The 24,582-nt window shown below is 38.2% G+C and overlaps 1 protein-coding gene across 4 annotated transcripts in view; it reads right to left on the reverse strand.

Moving 5' to 3' along the window:
• LOC131239626 (probable acyl-activating enzyme 16, chloroplastic) overlaps positions 1–24,582 on the reverse strand; it is a 127,608-nt gene that overhangs the window by 66,421 nt on the left and 36,605 nt on the right. For all 4 annotated transcript variants that reach the window (XM_058237426.1, XM_058237427.1, XM_058237425.1 and 1 more), the window contains 8 exons: positions 8,083–8,294; positions 3,052–3,170; positions 2,504–2,653; positions 2,185–2,252; positions 1,425–1,530; positions 1,025–1,183; positions 845–898; positions 682–762 (listed from right to left, as the gene is read on the reverse strand). In XM_058237426.1, coding sequence (XP_058093409.1) covers positions 682–762; positions 845–898; positions 1,025–1,183; positions 1,425–1,530; positions 2,185–2,252; positions 2,504–2,653; positions 3,052–3,170; positions 8,083–8,294 — 949 coding nt within the window. The remainder of the gene's footprint in view (positions 1–681; positions 763–844; positions 899–1,024; positions 1,184–1,424; positions 1,531–2,184; positions 2,253–2,503; positions 2,654–3,051; positions 3,171–8,082; positions 8,295–24,582) is intronic.

Here is a 24,582-nt window from a genome sequence, read left to right on the forward strand (position 1 = left end):
ATTGCATGGGTTAGGACCTCGGCCAAACCCCCTCATGGGCCCCACTTCACATGGGTTTTGCTTCACACGGGCCACCCACCCCGAGTGTGTCCCCGCATCCCACAGGCTACCCCACTCGAGCCTAGTGTAAAAATGCCCCTGCATTAATCACCCCCGGTGAGGAATCTTGAACATAAGACCTCCTACTCTGATACCACTTTGATGCAGGACAATTAGCTACTCTAAAAGCTCGAACTGATAGAGAGTGACAAATCAATGCATTTATCTCATAGCCTAGGCCCCACATCGCATGGGTTAGGACCTCGGCCGAACCCCCTTATGGGCCTCACTTCACATGGGTTCCGCTTCACACGGGCCACCCACCCCGAGTGTGTCCCCGCATCCCACAGGCTACCCTACTCGAGCCTAGTGTAAAAATGCCCCTGCATTAATTACTTTACCATTTCTTTCAATTGTAGGGGCAATATTTTCTTCATAATCTATCACAGAATGAAAGTATACATACATATAAACACCCAGCACACCAAAAATGGAACAGAAAATTGATCGGGGACTAAGAATCAACAGTTATCCATTTTATGACAATGTACATGAGATAGATATCATTTTATTACTAATTCTTGAGGTACCGAACAATTAGCTAGGAGAAGTCCTATGCTGTAAACAAGATTAGCTGCTTACGTTACACGCAGGTCGTCGAGCAGCTACAACAGGGGAAGACTCTGTCAGGCCGTACCCATTCTGCAACTTAACGCCAATTGCCTGCATGTGTAGTGCATATTTATATGCAACCTGACCACAGAAATTTCTTAACCCCAATGATAACAGTGTAGATGTATCTGACCTCAAAAAACCTATCAACATGCATAGGCAGACTTCCACCTCCACTGATACCAGCCTGCAGAGTGTCATACAAAATCTGCTATTTATTCCCAGTGCTACCATGCATACAGTAATCAGTTGTCACTAAAATAGATAAGAAAGAAGTATTCTTTTCTCTAGAAAAGAATAAATCCAATATCACCTCTGATATCCCAATGGTCGAGTGAATTTTACTGTAGACAAGCTTCATCCCCAACATATGCAAGGGCCATAAAATTGCAGCAACAAATTTTCCCCACAACCACTCAAATATAAAAACTAAGGGCAGATATCGCTTCTGATTTTGTGTTAGGACTCTCCCCTACAAAACAAGATCAACCCACGAGTAATTCAGCCTGAATTGGTACCAAGATATTTAACTAGATCAGAATACAAAATGAATCCATTCTGTTCAGATGAATGCAGTGATGAAACCTTAAATAAGCTAATCTGTTCAATCTTAGGATACAAACTGGGAAGTTTCAACTGTACTTCACCTGATGATGTATAGGCATGCTGATTACCATAAAAATATACCACAAAGATAAATCTACGATGCATACCTCGTAAACCCTCTTCGCCTCCATGTATAACAAACTGATCTTGATTAAAGCAAGTGCAACAAACTTTCGAGCAGCAGGGCTTGTAGAAATCTGTTTCTGGATTCCACTGCAGCAGAGAATTGGAGCATCAAAATGATACATCAAGATACAGGCTATAGAGTTAGAGGATGATGTAATACAAAGGTAAGTTATGTACTTCTATGCCATAACCATGTGATGTATTCATGCAGTGGTGAGGATCCATTTATTTCCTATCCTAGTGATACTGTACATCAATGCAGACTTCATTTTTCTCAAATTGTATTCAGAGTTCTCCGTTGTATTAAAGCGGTACCTATTCTCAAAATTTGTATGTTTCATGCATCAAAGCTCGGATCAAATACAACAGAGATTCAGAAGCCTGTTTTGACAGAGTAGTGGTTATTTTATTTTCCTGCTGCAAAAATCAGGTTGATCCAGTGGGCAACACTTGTACTTCAGATCAAGTCTGGTGGTTGTCCATTGGTGTGGTCCATATTTTGAGTGGATAGGCCGGATTTTTGAGCTAGGTGATGTTATTCTGGGCACATGACATGGTTCAGCAAATAAAAAGGTAATATCATGAATTAATTTTTATTTTTAAAAATTTCATATACCTCCCCTAAACCATATACTCAAGTATCAAACAAGAGAGCTGATTCAATAATTTTGGGTGAAAAACCATAATTTTCTTCAAGTAATGGTGCATGAAAATTGTTTTGATCTCTTAAAAAGAATGTACCTATAGAGTGTCTCATACACCAGAGGAACGGAAATGAGATAATGTGGTTGGTAGCACTGCAAATCTTCCTAAAACCAACAAAAATATTAGCATGGCATAAAGAGTGGTCAAAATAACCAGTGATTTGAAAATAAAAGAACATGATTCCTTTCTAGCAAGAGGGTAAAAGATAATGCAAAGATTGTTAACATGATTCATCAAGCACGGATATACAACCGCTACATACTGCAAGTTGAGATGGCTGCAACATAAAGCCTCCACAAAGTTCAAAAAAATATATGTTTACAATACAGCTTATAGATGACCTACAGGATAGTACCTTCAAGTTTCGGACAGTCGTGTATACTTGTTCAATCCCATACGTAAATGTGAAATATTCACAAGCACGCTCATAAGCATGCCAAGGTGGAAGCATAGACAGGAATCTATCTCCAGCTTGTGCAGGTACAATGTCCCACATGCTCTTTATCTAAAGAAAAAGGACAAGGAAACGTCACCTTATGTATAATAAGATGCCACATTCAAAATATAGAAAAGCTAATGACAAAATATGAGAAAATGCATTCAAGGTTTGAGGAAAATATGTTCAAGATCTGAGAAACCAGTTCTTATCTGACATTAACCATATGAGATTTTAAAGCACTAAATTAAAATTTTAGAATGTAATATTCACTCTTATTCTTAAGTGGTGCTTACAGAAAGTTCTCTAAGGGTGCATGTCATCTTTGGAGTCAAACTACTGATATGATTAAATGTCTTAAACAATATTGACATAGGACACTAAATCGAAGTCACCGTGGAGGAAAAAGTTAATGCCTTCGCGCTTGAATAATCTAGAAACTAAAGAGCAGAAGACATCACCCAAACCTGATGCAAGAGATTTTGATGTGTAAGCATAACACCTTTCGGGGTGCCAGTTGTTCCACTCGTATACATAAGTGTAGCAATATCATCCGAGTCAATGGCTTCATAAATATAACGTTGTCCTATAAATAAATTAGTTAGTCAGCTGAACCAAATGCCAACCTCATAACAGTTGATACATAATGAAATGCATTCCAACATATCGCAAAGATACAAAGTACAGATTTTTTTTTTGGAACGACTAAAACAACCAAAAACATTATTGCTCAAATGCAACTAATATATGTAATTGGTTTCCTTTTCCAAGGTTTTTGATGCAGGACAAACCACTTGCTCTAAAAGTTGGGACTGATAGAGCATGGCGACTTAATCCCTTTATCACATAGCCTAGGCCCCACATCGCATGGGTTAGGACCTCGGCCAAACCCCCCTCGTGGGCCCCACTTCACATGGGTTCTACTTCACACGAGTCACCGGCTTCAAATGGATGGGGCCCGCCTCACACGGGCCTCCCACCCTGAGTGTGCCCCTGCATCCCACAGGCAACCCCACTCGAGCCCGGTGTGAAAATACCCCTGCATTAATCACCCCCGGTGAGAAGTCTCGAACACGAGACCTCCCGCTCTGATACCAATTTGATGCAGGACAATTAACCACTTGCTCTAAAAGCTCAAACTAATAGAACATGGCGAATTAATCCCTTTATCTCATAGCCCGGACCCCACATGGCTGGGTTAGGACCTCGATCGAACCCCCCTCGTGGGCCCCACTTCACATGGGTTCCACTTCACACGAGCCACCCGCTTCACACGGATGGGGCCCGCCTCACATGAGCCACCCGTCTCACATGGGCCGCCCACCCTGAGTGTGCCCCTGCATGATCCCACAGGCAACCCCACTCGAGTCCGATGTGAAAATGCCCCTGCATTAGTTTTCCCAGATGATGATGATGATGATGATGATAAAACTCTCCAAAACAAATAGCAAAATTATTGTCGGAATCCATAACTTTCCATTTCTATAAGAATACTTGACAGATTTCCATATCCATGTTTAAGATTTCCTCCATCTAAACGCCCCTTAAAAGCATAGTCTAAGGTTTCTTTTTTGAACTTGTTTTTACTTTAAATTGGTTTGGTTCCACACAATTGTTGATGTCAAACAAGCAACGGATGTGTCTCTATAGTTTCCGAATTCTATTGTTAACACATTCAAGTGGATCAATATATTAAGGATCAAGTGATTTTATACATGAACTCTTCTTACAAGAGTGTTTCAGGATTTGAATCAATGTTCCACATGCAATCTCGATTGTGGGCCATTTGTGATCCGGATCACTATTTTTACTGACCTGAAGTTATGGTGTTATGACCCTACTATGATTAAACCTATATTTAGATGCCATCAATGTTTTCCATATTGTTATCGCGTAATGTATCACACCCTTGGGATACGGATACGTATTGGTTATCGCACGGTATATATTGGTTGTATCATTTAATTTATCACTGTTGTTGGGAAACGCAGAGAAATTGGTCAAATTTTTCAATGAAACTTCAGGAATTGTTAAAAAAGACACCAATACACACTAAGAAAAAAATCACAAAAAATAAGTGCACGTAATAAGTTTCCATTGTATAGGGTCCTAATTTATGCGCTATCTGACTGAACTCATGCAACTATATTTAAAGTCAATTCATAAAATTTATAATTGTAAGAAGACATGTATTGAAACACAAGCGTTACATTCAAAAGCAAAGGAAGAAGTAGAAAACTAGAAATATTCCTATGGATATCAAATATATATATATATATATATATATATAACATTATTTAATTATTTCTTAATTAAGAAATTAATTTTTTTCCCAAAAAATATTCAAATTGCCAAGAATGAGTAGAACAGGTTATATACATGTTTGATTTCATGTTTGGATGGTAATATTGCAACCAATTTCAGAAAAATTGGAAAAGTTTTGACCTTTTCCCCAAATTTCCGCTACTCGGCCATCTCTCCTAAATCTCAAAATCAAAGTTCCAAATCTATAGTTTTTCATGCAAAACATGAAGAATCATGGATTTCTTCATGTTTTTCATGCAATACGAAACCCAGTTTTTTTCTAGTGTGTTTTTATGTACCTTCATGTTTTACATGAAGAATCGAAGTTCCAAATATAAATACCTCATGCTACTAAAAACACCAGATGCCGTTACTTAGTTGTAATCTAAATTTATATTTAGACTAACGATATGTATACTTCTAATTATACAATAGCTCAATACGAAATAATATCATGCATGCAAGATCTATTGTAATAGCATTAAGTGTTTCATATAAAAATTACAATATAAATTCACATATATTACTAATGAATCACATGATCCGACCGTTGGCATACCACATTTAGGATGTAGTTTACCATGCACCCACTCCCATACCATGTACTGGAGTCAAGTGAGATCTCATAAGGTATTTTACACTTGGTTCTATTCCAACAAAACTTTTTAGGGCCTGTTTGATTTTGTAATTTCCAATGAAATGCAAGGTAAATGAGCCATTATTACCATTTCTAGGTGTTTGTTTAGTAAGGAATTATGACTAGTAGATCAAGAGTCAAATACAATTGTGAAGGGAGGTAAAGTAAAATGTAATCATTACGTTGTCACATTACAAAACCACCATTTTGAGGGTGATTCCAAGGTGAAACAAACAATGTAACAAAATCATCATTACAGTCAAATGCTTGTAATGTGACCACCTAATTACCAGGGTAAATAATCATGACCCATTTACAACCATTTATGGTTGTAATTGGAAAATCAAACAGGCCTAATATATATATATATATATATATACACACACGGAAACGCTCACCTGCGAACCAATTCGTACGTACTACATACAAACTTTTTTGAGAACTCATCATATCTGATGAGTCTCGCAAATCTGAACGGTCCACATGAAGCAGAACCTCATGAAACCCCTTGGTCCGAATTTTTACTTTGATCCAAAACTTCGGTGGGCCATGAAAAATGCAAACAGTTTCTTCCCTTGATTTGAATTTCTCTTTGCTATGGCCCACCAGAATCTTATATCAGGTTGAAAATTCACCCCCTAAGGTTTCATGGGATTCCGCATCTTATGGACCGTTCGGATTCGACACCCATGACACGTGTGCAAAGGTGCGCACGTGCGTAGGTGAGCATGCCTCTATATATATATAAAAAAACTAGTGTTATCGCGTGTCCCTAGTGTGAGCGTGTAAACCCATATGGCAGGCTGCACTGTGATATCAGTTTCTGAAAAATTAAATGAACCCTACCATTGTATCGGAGGTATATGAATATGGTAGGATGAACTTTGGCTGTGATCTTGGACGTGTGATTGGGATCCAGTGCACTCTTTGCACGCATGTCATGTAGTGTTGTATGTTTAGAAGTGTGGAGCAATTTGAAAATTGTCATTTTAGTGTTGAGACATAAGAGTGGAAAAAACCATAGTGATGGGTTTTGGGAAACATCTCCATAAATATCCATCTGGGTTCCCACTCTACTCAAGCAATGAAAGCATCATCCCAGCTCTATCAAACATGAGATTACAGTGGAAGATTGAGAGGAGGATTCGAGCAGAACCAGGATCAACCGTTCAACACTATGCATCAATCAGACCATGAACACAGGTATGTTTTTGTTTTTCATCCTTCATGTTTCAACTCACAATCCCTAGCACAGACAGATGGTAGATCATCATTTCACATTTGACTTCTGTTACATGTATAAAGCTCTTCCACTTTGTAGTCTAAACCAGGATATCCTACTCCCATAATTTGTTAGATTACAGTAGGTATAGTATTTGTAGTAATTTATAATTATATAAAATAAAATAAAAATGAGACTGAATTCTACCTTCATCTTGATAGCGGAATATAGAAGTATGAATGGAAGTTATGGGTGAACGTGTCTTTTTACAAATAATAATAATAATCAGAATTAGGTAATTATAATTATAATTTAACAATAGAAAATTTTTCGAGATCTACAAACTATACTCACATATTAATATTTCAGTTTCGAATTTGATAGTGCGTTTTTATGGACTTGAACAGTTGATATAAACATTTTATGTACTTGATACATCCAAGACCCTATTCAACTCATGCAAGTTGACACAGGTCATGACTGTGTCAACCACATAAGAAGCCTTATAACATGAATCTCATCTCATGTGATGAGCTAGGGACTGCATACAATACGACTTCAAAACAGCCTTCAAAAATTGCAACTATGTTTACGAACTCAGATTAACTCCTCCCAATTCTGAGTCACCTCAGATTAGTCAAACGAAATATTCATCAAATTATGAAATCAAAGGCAAGTCAGACCTCGTATACATAAATGGGAGTTTAGACTAGTACTAAGTGTCCAACCAAACTGAGTTGACTAGATTTTGTTCTAAATTGATCAGCAGGTTTTTGAGCAGTTGGTAGTAGAGAACTAGAGATTTCAAGCAGAAAAATAAAAATAAAAAAATAAATTTTTTTACACTTTTTCATTGATCAAAGGCCACCTCCCATATAATCTCCTGAAACTAAGAATCAGTGGCTTACTTCTGATGAAAATTATTACCTCAACCTCTTTTAGGTTTTTATGGAAAAAGGCGAACTCTAGTTGGACTCAAATGGATAACCATGGGTTGGATGTATAGTGTATAAATAACTAACTCATTAAATTTTGATTTGATCAGGGTCTATGGCCACCCTTGAAACTATCATATACAAACATCTTAAAATTGGATTTTGATATACAATTCAGCCTGCTTTAAACATGGTTCTTTCAACTATGAACTATCATTATAACTAATGATAAGAAGCTCAATCCCAATTCAGTATGTGTTACTTGATTGCTCATCTCGTCTTTGAAAAACATGCTTCTGAGAATGCGGACAGTGTATAAATTGAGTTACCAAACACCAATAAGGCTTCTGATAGTAAAGTATGAAAACAATGCAGACCTTTATTCTGCTGAGCGCATTACCTGCATTTGGTGAAGCAAGCAAAGCCTGGCGGCTGTCTTGTCCCAAATCTATGATCTCCTTGTAACTGAAAGTGGGTATTCCCTGTATTACTTCACTATCCAGACATGATTTTTCACCCCAAAGAAGAATGATAAATCTTATAACTGCCCTTGAGATGAATGTTTTTGCAAGATGGTTGAATAACTCTAGATTGTCCACAACGAGTGCAATGCTGCAATGGGAAAGAAAGAAACAAAACAAATAGCAAATGACCAGCAACTATTTCAGAACCAGTGAATGGGAAGATGAGTAGGATACACCATTAACAACGAAGAAAATATCACCTTAAAAGGAATAGATTTGTCATGTGTAAGAGAAACATCGTAAAATCCCTTCTTTTTTTTCATTTAGGAAGTTTTTTAATCCTTTACAAGGTTCAATATTCTTCTATTGAAGAAAGCTAAGTGGCTAAGCCCCATAATGTACTTGGGAAAAGCAACACAAGCGTGCACTCATGTAAGCAAGGCTGTTGGAGCCATGGAGGCATTTTGGTCAATAATGAAGGCATCATTACTTGGGTGGAATATTTGTCGGATGTATGTGCCCTTTAAAGCCAATCAACATGATATGATCATTTAACTTTTATATTATTCCTTCTGTTTTATATTGGTTTGCTTTACATGATAATTGTGCATAGAAGTTGAGAATGGCTAATAATGCGGAAGATTCCTTCAAGAATGAAATTGTGGAGTCCCCAGCTAATTAGAAAGTGATCCCAATGGCAAATTTCTAGTGGAAGAGTTGGGCTTCACGGTTCACAAGTACTTGAAAGTTATCCATAATTACTAGATAGTGTTTGCAACTAACTTAAGCAGCTTGTTATCTTGTATGATATGGACGGTGACATATATTAGCATGCATTAATTTGTCTCTACAACAAGACATGGATTTAATGTCCTCACCACACAAGAGTGCAGATTCATACATGTAGGATTATATAGAAGTAGAAAAGAAATAGAAAATACAAAGAAAAAGAGACAGAGGTAGAGAATGGAGAGAAGAGAATTAGGGCTACACGCCCCTAGTCTCTCTCTTTTATCTTAAGTTAAAAAAGCAAAAAATCCCAAAACTACCCCTCACAATATGAATTTTTAATATTAAGTGTGCCTAAGTGACTAGATAAAGAGAAACAGGGACTGAACTTAAGACTAGGTAGGTCGACAGTACGGCCTATTATTTCATTCATCTAGGTGAACACATCCACAATCATAAACACTCCCCTCAAGATGGAGCATAGATGTCACCGATGCTTAGCTTGAAATAAATACGTGCGGACTGATTGTGGTCAGGAGCTTTGGTGAACATATCAATAAGTTAATCCTGAAACCTAAAATACAACGTAGAAATTTCACCACTAAAAACCTTCTCACGCACATTGTTCGAAGTTTCCCCAATATTATTGAAATATCCTCAATATTTATCTGTATCTTCAGCTCAGTGATACCGATAACACTGGTAACGATACCAGTGACACTAGTAATATTAGAAATTCCTAGTATCAGTGATGTATCACTAAGTATCGCCAATGTATTAATATCACCAATATTCTTTATTGTGTAAATTCCAGGTGTCTCTTTAATGCAGGGGCATTTTCACACCGGGCTCAAGTGGGGTGGCCTGTGGGATGCAGGGGCACACTTGGGGTGGGTGACCCGCATAACCCATGGATTTGGGGCCCGTGTGAAGCGGGTGGCTTGTGTAGGGAGGAACCCATGGAATTGAGGCCCACGAGGGGGGTTCGGCCGAAGACCTAACCCATGGATTTGGGGCCTGGGCTATGAGATAAAGGGATTAATTCGCCATGCTCTATCAGTTCAAGCTTTTAGAGCAAGTGGTTAATTGGCCTGCATCAAATTGGTATCAGAGCAGGAGGTCTTGTGTTCGAGACTCCTCACCGGGGGTGCTTAATGCCTGGGCATTTTCACACCGGGCTCAAGTGGGGTGACCTGTAGGATGCAGGGGCATACTTGGGGTGGTGGCCCGCATAACCCATGGATTTGGAGCCCGTGTGAAGAGGGTGGCTCGTATAAGGAGGAACCCATGGATTTGGGGCCCACAAGAGGGCGGAACCCATGGATTTGGGGCCCACGAGGAGGGTTCGGCCGAGGACCTAACCCATAGATTTAGGGCCTGGGCTATGAGATAAAGGGATTAATTCGCCATGCTCTATCAATTCGAGCTTTTAGAGCAAGTGGTTAATTGTCCTGCATCACTCTTGTATCGCCAATATCGATATTGGCAATGTATCACCAATATTTTCGATTGTGTCAATTCCAGGTATCACTTGTATTGTCAATGTATCGATGATATTTCGATAATATTGCCAATGTATTGACATCGCCAAAAATCTATTTGTTAAAAAAATTCCATTTCAAATTTTTTTTATGGGCGCATGGTTGTATGTAGTTTTCAAATTGCCAACAATAATATCGCAATATTATCGTATTCGCAATATGGGTAATATTGAGACCACGGTCTTTCGTTTCCTTTCTAGTTATCGATAATTTCTCGGCAAAATATCATGTGTTGTCAATATTCTAAAATATTAATGGAAGTTTGGATGGTTGGATGGATAAGATGGGATTGATGGGATGGTTGGACCGATTTCTTACAACAACACATGCTTTTAGGCCCCTATTAAATGAAAACTTATTATGCATGCATTTTTATTTTTTTGCAATTTTTTATTCCTAAATATGCAAATATATGTACTTTAGCGTCTCCTGAAGTTTCACTAAAAAATTTCACCATTTTCCCCATGCTTACCCAGTGTTTCCCTGCATTTTCGGTTATCGGCAATATTATTAAAGTTATAGATATTGTTTCTGTATCCCCAACCAGCCAAACTTGTAGCGATACCGATACTTTGAACACTACTCACACATGCAATGACAATCGACTTCAATATTATTGGTCTTCATGATAAACTAGATTGTTTATAATATCGGAGGTTGCTTGATTATTGTACAATAACTGCACTGATAGGCTCACAACAAAACCCGTTATTGGCAAAAGTTTCTTTATCCACGTAAGCTCACAAGTAGTATAAGAAATCATCATATATTCTACTTTAGTGCTTGATCAAGCTACAACACGTTTCTTTTTACTCTTCTACATGACCACATTTCCTCCCACTAATGTTCAATGGGTAGTAGACTGCCTATCAAGGCAAGGAGCCCTGTCCAATCTACATCAAAATACCTGCAACTTAAAAAAGATTCGATGCAAAACCGATGCATGAACTAAAGAACCTGTGAGATCAAGTAGTAGAAGTAAGACAATTAACAAAAAAAAAAAAAAAACACAGGCATTGCCATAATCATCACGAATCCCATGAAAATTAAAAGAACATCATTCATAATCCTAGCCTAAGTTACCAACATCGTCACACAAGATCATTAAATAAGAAGAAACTAGGATCTAATGGATGTAGGGACATAAAATTAGCATAGGGTATAGTTTATTTCAAAGTAGAAAACCTAATACGACCTAGGGTAAAAATTAGGGTTTGGGTAATTTGGGAAAGTAGGAAAGTTGGGGATTTTAGATTTAGGGTTAGGGTTTTGAGGATGGAAGAAAGGGTTTTAGGAGAAGATGAAGGCTTAGGTTGTGAGAATCGAAGAACTTGAAGACAATACATTGATAGAGGGGAAAAAAGATGGTCGTGTGGGGATAGATGGAGACCTCACACCAATCTCCCTTCCAAATTACATAAAAGTATCTTCAAATCGCATGAAGATGGAAGAAGAAGAAAGCAAGAGTCTTTTCTTCTTCTTTTTTTTCAATCACAGAACCAAATGAGGGAGAGGGTCACACGCCCGCCCTCTTTTTATAGCTTTAAGAAATTTTAAAAAATACAATTAACACGCTGTTTTGTGAATTTTGATGAAAATAGCCCTAGTCTAACTAAAGTCAACTAAAACACTCATAATGATGTCCAAACATAACATAAAGAAAACTAAATCCTATAATGTTGATAAAATCTAAGAAAACTAGCGTGGACAATCCACGATCAATAGCCTGATCATGTGATCCAACGGTCTAGATCACTCCATAAGCAGCCCATGTGCATCTTCCCAGTGTGGGGTCTTCTAGATGCTCGCACATGCACATGTGGTCTTCAGCACAATCACGAATACTCGCCTAGCCACAGGGAAATCGGTGCGGCTCGCCTCCTCTTCTGATACGTACGCAAGGGTGTACATGAAATGATGTCCTCATCAAGATTGTTCTTTTTATATAAAGTTTCATGTTCTCCTTTAAGATGCAAAGAATCCAAATAACCGCATCTATGTGAGGCATCCTAGGAAAACTTGTAAGCTGACTTACAACACTCACAGCATATGATATAGATGGCCTAGTAATTGTTGGATAGATAAATGTAACGTCTCGGAAAATCCGTACAAAGACCCGAGTACCACTTCAGGCAGAAATCACTAAGGACCAAATCCTTTAGAAATTAGATGAGAAATAGCTAGGTGCTAAACCAGATTTCTTGTGAAATTAGCACTAATCGTGTTAAATACGATCGGTAAGACCCAAAACTTGTAGAATCATGAACACTACTTTACCCTGAAATCTAGAATCAATCTTTAAACCCGTTTGCTCTCGGGAGCACCTTGAAACTCCTTATCGAACCTGGACCGTGTGTCGATAGTCCGATTACTGCGAAACCATACGGTTAGGGCCGCATTCCTGGACTTGACAACCACCTCGGAAATCAAGTCCTAATAGTATCCAGAAACGCACAACTTGAGCCCGGAGTGAAGTGTGTGAGAAACGTGAATATCTTTAGAAAATGAACTTGGACTTAAGTGAATTGAGTCGTTTCGCTTGCAGGTCAAATCTAAGGATTTAGACCGTCAGAATCTGACCCAATTACACCCTCGGATCAGGAGAAATTTCCAACACATGTCAGTGTACTTGTAGCCCTGATCGAGTATCGGTGACCGTTGAACTGAAACTGGTCCGCCACGGTCGATCTGTAAACCTGATCAGACCGAAAACTTAACTCGACCTAGATCCAATGTCAGGGAGCTTAAGTCTGACCGCACGCAGAAAAGGGGCCTCCAGAAGTGCTCCATTGAGCCGAAACAGATGAGTTTTGGCTATAACCTAAGTATACCATGGCCCTGGGGCCATTGAGCTCACGTTTGAGCCTATATAAGTGCCTTAAACCCTCTCTCTCTCATTCCATACGGATTTGGAAAACCCTAAGAGAGAGAAGAGAGAAAAGAGAAGGAAAGAGAGAGAGAGTCGGCGTTTCTTCCTGGGATTCAATCTCATTACTCCACGTGCTTATCCACCACTTCTTGTATCGCTATTCGGGCGATTCCGATCCTGTTTTTAGGTAAGAAAACCTAACCCTAATCTGTTTTAGGGTTTCAAATAGAGTGAAGGATAAATTAGCTAACCTATTTCATACGTTAGGTTGTCGTTGTGCCGTAGATGACAAATTAAAGAACGAATTGAATTCGTTACGAGTTTACAGGTGAAAGGTGCGGACTATAAGTGTTTAGGTTATGGTTTTCAAGGCTTTCAATGTCAGTTAATGATTTATGCCTGACTTGATTGCTATCACATGCTTAGAAACGATGTTTCCCGCACTTTACACATATATATGAACTATGTTAAATATAGTGAAATCCATGTGTTTGTTGATATGCTGGAATGAATATGGAATTATGATTCGTGCTTGCCATGATTATTGATTGTAAATGCATGATCGTTGTATACGGGCATCTCCTTTGTGAGAGGATTTGTTATAGTATGTGTTTTAACTAAGTTATTACATGTATGTTATATGTGTAGTCTAAGTGTTTGATGAAATGCCTGAATGTGAAAATACTTGTTTAAATGCATGTAATGAGGGTGTTGGGATAGGATTCTCAATCCCTTTAACTATGGTTACAGTATCCTTTATATAAACCTATCTTACTACTATGTGCAGTATGGATGAAATGTCTATGTATGATACTATGTGTAGTATGTGTTTATTAAATTACTCAAGTACGACTTATACCTGATTTCTATTGTCACATGCTGTTTTGGATTACCATACGTGAATGCTATCTTTGGAATGTGATTGGGGCTACGACGTAGTCCAGGCAATCGGTAATGGTTTACGATAGGTGGCCGTACTACTTAGCCACGACAGACACGCCCGATGAATCCAAGTCGTACGCTGCTAGTCGACAGTGGTTAGGCCACGCGGAGTGCTTACGCGCTCCATGTCGATCGGCTCGACGTACGCTCGTACTAGTCGAGCTCGTCAAGTAACCCGATTGACCCAATGTATGTTCAACATGTATGGACGCTACTGCTTGAACCTAAGGTACCAAACTCACCAGTGGAAACTCCGTTTAACCTTAGTACCTCGATCCGCTAAGACTCATGAGCCGAGCATGGTGGTATAGGACACCGTGGTCGAGCTATCGGCCTACGTTGGGGTGACGAGCCTCCCCGTAGTGACCAATAAGCAACCCAAACTCGTGAGCCGAATACGATGATATGGGATACTGTATTCAAGCTGTCGGCCTACGACTAGGTGACGAGTCATTCGTAGTGACCTCGAGCATACTCTGAGACTGCGCTGAGGCGACGAGCCTTTCCATAGCAACAAGAGTATAAACCAGGCCTACGCTGACGGTGACGAGCCTCTCCATAGCTACCTGAAAAACCATCTATTGTATGTGGCTACTACGATTGACGACCCTAGATGGATCAATGCTTGGGTTATGATATAAAGGGAGGTGCCTTAGCTTCCCAATCCTGCTGTATGAAAAGGACTAATAAGAACTCGGTAATCATGCTCATAACGTCGCACTGCATGTGCCTTTGGCGTTGGTGTTGAGCACAGAGGAAGGGGTGCATGCCGCAACCGTAATAGGAAGATCGTGGAGGGAGTGCAGGCAAGGGCATGCATCATTAATACATATCATATTTGCATTAACCAGATAACTTAGGGATGTTTGGTTGTATTGTTTTATCATTACTGTTTGATTGAATTGATAACATGTTAACCTTTGCTCTATAGCTCCACTGAGTTGATCACTCACTCCCACGTTCTGGGACGGTGTTGTACACACCAACCAGACTCTGTTTTAGCTGCAGGTGATGGCGATGCTTATGAAGCAGAGCCGGACTATTTCGATGACGAGGAGTTCTGCTATATGCAACTCTCTAACAGGTCTCTGTAGACCTGGAGTTGCGCTGACGGGGCTACGGGGTTTTGGACTAGATGACATTACACCTTATCATCTTGTATATTTTGAGAATTTACATGTAATTATTGACCTGGTAAAATGATCATACCCTGGAGACCTACGATTACTTATACGTTTTATATACCTATTACAGTCTTCCGCTTGCCTAAATTAATCGTCTCTGGAGTATGATATGTTGTTTTGGCTTAATCTCATTCATGTTTAACGTGTTAATACAGACAACATTTAACCATCATTATCTATGTTGCATAAGTGATGCATTGGAACTCAAGAGTTGAGCTCCTGCTCGACCCCCGATTTTCAGGGCGTTACAATAAATTACCCGACCAATCTTCTATTCCTTCCTGAATCTTCAACCACATGTACGATTTGAATCCATTGGTGTATTAATTGGCTGAGTACTAAGAAGGCATATTTCTATGATCAAATCCTGAACTTATTTTCCTTGAGATGGATTAATGCATTCCTTTGATCTGGCAACTTCTAACTCATGGAAATATTAAAGATGACCCCAAAGTTTCGTTAGGAAGTAGCATTGAATATACTTCTTACTATCCTCAATTCCTTTAATATCAATGCTTTCAGTATCAGCGATATCGGCTGATATATCCCACGATATATCTTGTATCCCACTTGTGTGATACGAAACACACAGGTAGTGCCAATATATCTTACTTGTTAGATCTAGTGAGCATTTTTTATTTTTGATCTTTTTTGCTGTAAATCTTGTTAAATTAGCGTCGAATTGTTATAAATCCATGATTCTTCATGTTTGCATGAAAAAACATGAATTTGGAGCTTCGATTTCGAGATTTGAGGAGATGGGGAAAATTTGAGAAAAATCAAAATTTCTCAATTTCTCAAAAATCAGTTGCAATTTTGTATCCAAATACAAAATCAAACATGTATGTAACCCGATCTAGTGATTCTTGGTAATTTGAGGATTTTTCAAAAAAAATAAAATAATTAAAATTGTTAAAAAAAAAAAAAAATTCAAAATTCAACTTCGATCAGTAGTCAATTGACCTCCATTTCAGAGTATTCATGGATGTTTGATGAAAACATCATAACATACACTCTAGTTTTGGGATTTGGTGGGAGATGGGTTGATTCGTGGAAAATTAGAAAAAAAAAAAAAATCAAAATCAAAATCAAAATTTCTCCAAATCGGAAAGGATGAGTGCCAAGGTTATGTTAGAGAGTCTTCACTAGTATCATTCTACTATAACTTGGGCATAGTATTGTCTGTTTGTGGAGTAGCGGTAGTATTTTGGGCCCTGTCAAGATGGAGATGGTGATTTTGAGCCAAGCTCTTTGTGGGTATGAGCCACAACCACACACGTTATTCACAAGTATATTTCTAGTTTTCTACTTCTTTTTCTTTTGAATGTATTGCTTGTGTTTCCATACATTTCTTACATTTATAAATAATATAATAGACTTTGAATATATTTGCATTAGTTTAGTTAGACAGTACATAGATTAGAACCCCATACAAAGGAAACCTATTAGGTGCACTTTTTTTGTAATGTTTTAATTTCTAAGTATCTTGGTGTCTTTTTTAACAATTCCTAAAGTTTCATTGAAAAATTCGACCAATTTCCCATTGTTTCCTCATTTTTCATAACAATAGTGATACATTACACGATATAATTGATATATCCATGTGATAACCAAGGTGTCCCGTATCGGTATCGGTTGGCATAACGGTGACCTCTAAAACCGATACGGATACGGGGGCGTAACGGCCCGTAATGGCGCAAAATTTTTTTTTGCCAAAAAAATATGAAAAAATATAGATTAAATCTGGAATATTCTAAGCATTCCAAATATACATTCATTTATAAATTGGAAAATGTTTATGGTGGTGTAACGGTCCACTCTTTGGTGAGAAGTTGTATCGGACTGTCTGATGAATTTATGAACCAGATAACCTAAATTTGACTACAAAATTCATATATTTAATTTTCTAACTATCTACTATCAATGATAGATATATTAGAATGAATGTAATATGAAAATACCTTACAATTAGGTGTTTGCAATTATTTTGAAGGGCCAAAATTCATGCGTAAATAGAAAAAAATATAAAAAAAAATATATAAAATGGCACCCCAAATATGTAAAATGCACATTAACATGTTCTACTATGATTAACACATCATATGGCATCATTAAAACAGCAAAAGAATCATTAAAAAATGATTTTTCGAATTTTCAAAAAAAGGGCCGAAATAAATGCGTAAATAGAAAAAAATATAAAAAAATATAAAATGGCACCCCAAATATGTAAAATGCACATTAACATGTTCTACTATGATTAACACATCATATGGCATCATTAAAACAGCAAAAGAATCATTAAAAAATGATTTTTCGAATTTTCAAAAAAAGGGCCAAAATAAATGCGTAAATAGAAAAAAATATAAAATGGCACCCCAAATCTGTAAAATGCATATTAACATGTTCTACTATGATTAACACATCATATGGCATCATTAAAACAGCAAAAGAATCATTAAAAAATGATTTTTCGAATTTTCAAAAAAAGGGCCAAAATAAATGCGTAAATAGAAAAAAATATAAAAAATATATAAAATGGCACCCCAAATCTGTAAAATGCACATTAACATGTTCTACTATGATTAACACATCATATGACATCATTAAAACAGCAAAAGAATCATTAAAAAATGATTTTTCGAATTTTCAAAAAAAGGGCCAAAATAAATGCGTAAATAGAAAAAAATATTAAAAAAATATAAAATGGCACCCCAAATCTGTAAGATGCACATTAACATGTTCTACTATGATTAACACATCAAATGGCATGATTAAAACAGAAAAACAACCATTAAAAATTGATTTTTCGAATTTTAAAAAAAGGGGCCAAAATTCATGCGTAAATAGAAAAAAATATAAAAAAATTATTAAATGGCACCCCAAATCTGTAAAATGCATATTAACATGTTCTACTATGATTAACACACTATATGATATGATTAAAACAGCAAAACATATTAAAAAAAGTATAAATACCTATTTTTGACGAATTTCTGAAAAATGACCCACCGAGCTTTGATTCAAAAAAATCTGTAATATAATGTGTTTTTATCTCAAATACCTAGCCAAGGTTGGTTGAAATTAGTAGTAGAAGGAGTGAGAAACAGTTTGGAAGTAAGAGGTTTCAAAAAAACAGCAAAAACAGGCTCAAAATGGAAAAAAAAAAAGTTACCGTTACGGCCGATACGGGTACAAAATCGGGTATCGGCCGATACGACCCCGAAACGCGTAACGGTTCCCACCGTTACCGTTACGTATCGGCCGTAACGGCCGATACGTAACCGTTTTGGCACACCTTGGTGATAACCGATATGTATCCATATCCCAAGGGTTCCGTACATTACGCGATAACGATACGGAAAACATTGATCCTTGTAATCAGTGTCACCACATACAACTAATACAATCAAACTTGAGGTGTCTCTTTGTATAATGATAGAACGATCAACATAACTTTGAACAAAAGCGTAGGCCAATACAACCTTACTGAAATTATCAAACCATGCACGCGGTGATTGTTTCAACTTGTATATTGCTTTTCTTAGTTTACAAACCTTATCTAACACCCCTTAAGAAATAAACCTAGATGGTTGCTTCATATAGACGTCCTCTGTGAAATCATCATAAAGAAAAGCATTTTTAAGATCGAGTTGAAAGAGGAGCCATATATAATACAACAACAAAGAGAATGACATGAATGGAATTAAGCTTAGCAACTGGAGAGGATAATCAATGCCAAGAGTCTAAATGTGTTCATTTAGCAACTTAATGAGCCTTCAATCGTTCAACTGTGCTATTAAGTTGAAATTTAATGGTATACGGTCACCAACAACCAACAACATGTTTACCAACAGGAGAACTTGTTAGGTTCCAATTGTCATTCTGATGAAGTGCAGCTATTTCTTCTTCCATAGCCTGCTTCCATTCCTTATGTGATAAGGCTTCTTGGTATGACTTAGGAATAGAATGAGATGACAAAGGGAAAATCTACGGAAGTTCCATTCTAGTAGGGTTCCGTCTTCCTAATGCAAACAACAAGTTTTGGCATTTAAATCAGCCCCACCTTTTGTTTCGGGAAAGACAATATTGGGCAAATATGTTTCAACTTTTTTATTATAGATCGAGCGACACAAATACATAATTATCAAAACTGGGAGGGGAGAAACACGGAGATCAATGGCCCCCTCAAGTCGACCACATCCCAGAAGATAAGCCTATTCACCTTCTTGATCTGATGGTGAGGATGGTATGCTATCAATGCAATCCCAACCAAAGTAATAATAAGTTTTTGTGTTGGCTACAAAATGATGAGGTAGAAAAGTGTCAAGACAAATTATACTCTACATGTTTCACCTTTGTAGGATTTAACAAAATCCAAGAGAGCTCCTCGAATGCTCTATGATCCAGATTCTTTCTTAATTTTATGTAACCAATCAAAATTTGAATCATCTTCTTCCATGAAGCACCACAAAATTAGTAACAAAGTGTGTTCTAATAGTTTCTCTATTGTTAAGCCATATGAAATGACCTCATTCGTATCTAGCCGCATTCTCACCATTGGTCTCTCTAGTGAATGGTCATATGTAGTTGAAACCATGGTTTCCCAATTTCATTACAATATTTTGTTTGTTCCATCTATACCATATGTAACACAAACAACACAAGGGACTGTTTATCCCCACAATTAATTTTCCTACGGGGGAGAACCTTGATTATTCAAAGGATATGAGAAGACATTTTAGATGAAGTTTAGGGTATTTTGGAAACTAAAAAAATGTGGCTGGTGTCTGGCGAACGGTTCAAACTTCACTCGCACTAAACCAGTGAATTGTTAGATTCTACCGCAAAAGGAGAGTAGCCATTAGCCATGGACAATTTTACTTTTTGCATTTAGTTTTAGTAGTTTAAAGTGCAGAACATGGAAAGGAATTTTACAAAAAGTAGGGTTATTTATGTAATTTAATAAACACCTTCGAAGTAGCCTGCAGACGCCTCAACTCCTCTTTGCGAGTAGTGTGGAAAGCATGTTAATAGTTAGCCATGCAACAAAGGCTCTGTGGGCCCAGACAAATGTGTGACATCCACTCCAGACAACTATTGCATTGGTTAGGACGTCAACTGAAAAAACAAATGGAGACACTCAAGCAGGCCACAGAATTGGAAAAAAGTGAGAAGGGGCTGTCCACTATTGAACCCCCCATCTCTCTCTCTCTCTCTCTCTCTCTCTCTCTCTCTGTGTGTGTGTGTGTGTGTGTGTGTGTGTGTGCACGCGTGCGCATATGCGCGTACCCTTACCATTTCTATCTCTCTCCTTTCTCTTCTCTTCCTTGACTGTCTGTCTCCTTCCTCTCACCATGCGCATTGCATGGGTAATTAATAGTGGCTCCAATACCATATACAGTGAAAGTAGAATATTTCTTGAGCACACAAATAAACAAGCTAGACATACGGATACAAAAAAGGTTTTTCATTGATTCGATCCATGGTTATGAATCATGATTAGAAAATACTATTATAATCCATCAAAATGATAATATCTTATGAGAAAGTCTCCCACGTCCAGCTGGTTGGACCATAGGTTACTATCCACTGAATAACTTCCAACCTTTTATGTGTATGTGACCAGTGTTCGAAATATTGGTATCGCGCAATGTATTGCAACCTTGGGATACAGATACGTATCGGTTATCACACGGGATATATCGTCTGTATCGCATCATTGATCGCACTTTTTGGGAAACAAGGGAAACATTAGCAAAATGGTTGAATTTTTTTATGAAACTTCAGAGATTATTTAAAAAGACCTTAATACACACTTTTAAATCATAAAATATCGAAAAAGAAGTACACATAATAAATTTCCCTTGTATAAGGTACTAAGTTATGCGTTATCTCTTTAAGCTAAGGTAAATATATTTAAATATGATGCATACCATTTATAAATGTATAAAGATATGTATGAAAATGAGTCATATCCAAACCTCAATTGAAATTCATTTTAACATATCATTTTAGGGCATGGCTTGAAAAATAAGGCAGATCCAAATCTGAGGTGGACCACACCACACAAAATAGCGGTCATTGAATGATCACCATTAAACTTTTTTGGGGCTATAAATTTTTTGGATAAAGCTAATATTTATGTTTTCCCATCCAGGTTTGTCAAACCTCATGAATAGATTGGATGACAAATAAACATTACGGTGGGCCCTAAAAAGCTTCAATGGTGGACATCATTGCCACCACATTTTCTTGTGGTGTGGTACACTTGATCTTACATTTGTCTCCTTTTTGGGCTCATACCTTAAAATTACTTATGAAAACGGATGGAGGGTGTGGATTGGCTAGTGTACCACCCATCAGCGAGGTATGGGTATGTGTCGTGTGAAGATGGGATGCGGATTTCCTACTAAATCCTTTCGCAAGAGTGGGGCACACCGTGATGTTTGTGAGAAATCTACTCCATCCATCAGTTTTGTGAGCTTATTTTAAGACTTAGAGGCAAAAATTGAGCAGGATCCAAGACTCAAGTGGGCCGCACTAAAGAAAAAGGTGGGCAGGTAAATTCCTACGGTTGAAACCTTCCTGAGTCGACAGTGATGTTTACATTCCATCCATACCGTTCATAACGTCATTACTACTGGGATGAATTGAAAACCCAAATATTAGACTGATTCAAAACTTGTGGCCCCACAAATATTTCAACTATGGACCTTCAGTTCTCACGTTTTCGACCCACTTGAGCCTTGGATCTGGCTCATTTTTCGGCCCTATGTCCTAAAATGTGCTCAAAAAATAGATGGACGGAGTGGATTTCTCACAAACATCGCGGTGGACCCCAACTAAGTTTCTAGTGCATGAACTTCATGCGAAGTAGCGCGGACGATCATCCACCTCCAGTTGTACAAACAGTTCAAAGGAGATCAGAGTTACATAGGCCCCACAATAATGTATTTATTATATCCACACCGTTCATCCATTTGGAGAGATCATTTTAGATCATGAGCCCAAAAATGAGTCACATCCAAACCTCAATTGGACCACACCACAAATAGCAGTGAGGACAATGATTCTCACCGTTATAACATTTGTACAGTCCACCATAACGTTTTTTTCCATCCAATCTGTTCATGAGGTCACAAAGACCTTGATGAAGAGGAAAAACAAATATCATACGATCCAAAACTTTTGTGACCCCCAAAAGGGCTTCAATGGTAGACGTTCAATATCCCACAACTTTTTCCAGTGTGGCCCACTTGATCTTTGGATCTGTCTTATTTTTTGGCTCAACCCTTACAACGAGCTCGCCAAATGGACGAACGGTTTGGATATAACATATACCTCATAATGGGACCCACAGAACTTGGTGACGTCAACACAACATCCACGTTGGTGGTGTGTGGTATGCCAGCCCATCCGCATCCCGTAAAAAGGACTCGGAGCCCTTTTTTTTTCGAACGAGAGAGGGTTCTGGCGTTCCGGAACCCTAAAATCTCTACCAAATCCATCATTTTACCGAGAATATCTCCGGATTTTGCCAAGAATTTCCCTGGATTTCGCGATTTCTCTGGATTTCTCTAGATTTCGCCCAAATCTCTCCCAAATTAGAGATTTTGTTGCTACGATTCGAATGGCCCTTCAAATACAACTTCCGATTAGGGCGATCTCCTCTACAGGTATCAAAATCTACTTGTTGAAAGGTTTTTTTTCCGAATAATGAGTCTGTTTGTCGATTTCCAACAATAATGGAGGAGGAATCGTGCGATATCGCACGATGTATCGGCGATATCGATGATATATGGCGCGATATCGACGATATATCGTGCGATATCTGGATTTTGAGATTTTTCGTATCTTCCTAGCGTTATCGGACGGGTTTCGTCTCGCTGGGGGCCGATAACGATAATATCGGCCAATAGTATCGATATTTCGAACACTGCATGTGACATCTAAATCTTCCAATAGGTTGGCTCCACCATGAGATTCACCTTTTGAAAAAATCAACCCTCTATACTCATAAAGTGGGCCACACCATAGAAAACAATGTCTAACCATTGATAAATATCAAAATAGAAGTGTGGCCAACTCATGAGTGGATATGGCTGATTTTTGCACAAGGTGATCCCCACAATGGGGCCAACCTATTCGATGGGTTGGATGTCACATGCACTAACTAGGTTGTAAGTTATCTGCTGGGTCAACCGTAACTTGTGGTCCAACCAGTTGGACTCAAGACCTTCTCGTATCTTAGTCTGTGTTTGTGTACACGTGTGAAGAAGTAGAGTCTCTAGATTTTTTATAATGCATGTGATGAATATCTCTATCTTCTAGATCTGACTGTATCTTCGATAAAGCTTATCAATTGTAATAACCTAGTCTATAAATAAATGATTATAGACGGAGAGATCATCAGTCATCACAATCTCATTCGTTCTCTCTTTCTTCTTCTCCACACCTTTCTTTCTTTCATAGCTACAAAATCTACGTGGTATCAGAGCTCTAGTATGTTCCTATGATGGGGACATCTCGCGCACATGCATGCCCCCCCTACGCACGTACGCAAGGAGGGCCCCACCATCGATCTGGATCAATGACGACGTCCAGGGAGGGCCTCCTAGTTAGAGGACTGTGTTTTGGTTCCTTGGAGTGGACCCGATCGTCATGTGGATCCCACCATTGGATCTCATGATCGTGGCCCACTACTCTAGATGATCTAGTACTTTGAGTTTTACTCATTATTGTTATTAGGAATATCATGGACGGTTTAGATTGCTTTGATTAGTTGTTATTTTTGTTACTTCGTCTCTAAGTAATAGGGCATGCATATGGCGCGGCCAGTGTTCGAAATATCGATACTATCGGCCGATATATCGGCCGATATTATCGGTATCGAACCCTAGCGAGACGAAACTCCTCCGATAACTCCCGGAAGATACTGAAAATCCAAAACTTCATATATCGGCCGATATTATCGTCAATATCGCACCTGGGACAGCGTCATTATCCGAAAAAAATGAAAAAAAAAAAAACTTTCAACGGTAGATTTCGGTACCTGTAAAGAAGATCGCCCTGATCAGAAGCTGTGTTTGATGGGCCATTCGAATAGAAGCCTCTAATTTAGAGAGATTTGGGCGCAAAATCCGTCGAAATCCCCGAAATCATCAGCCCTTG

Source organism: Magnolia sinica, chromosome 3 (assembly GCF_029962835.1).
Source record: "Magnolia sinica isolate HGM2019 chromosome 3, MsV1, whole genome shotgun sequence".
NCBI classification, from domain to species: domain Eukaryota; kingdom Viridiplantae; phylum Streptophyta; class Magnoliopsida; order Magnoliales; family Magnoliaceae; genus Magnolia; species Magnolia sinica.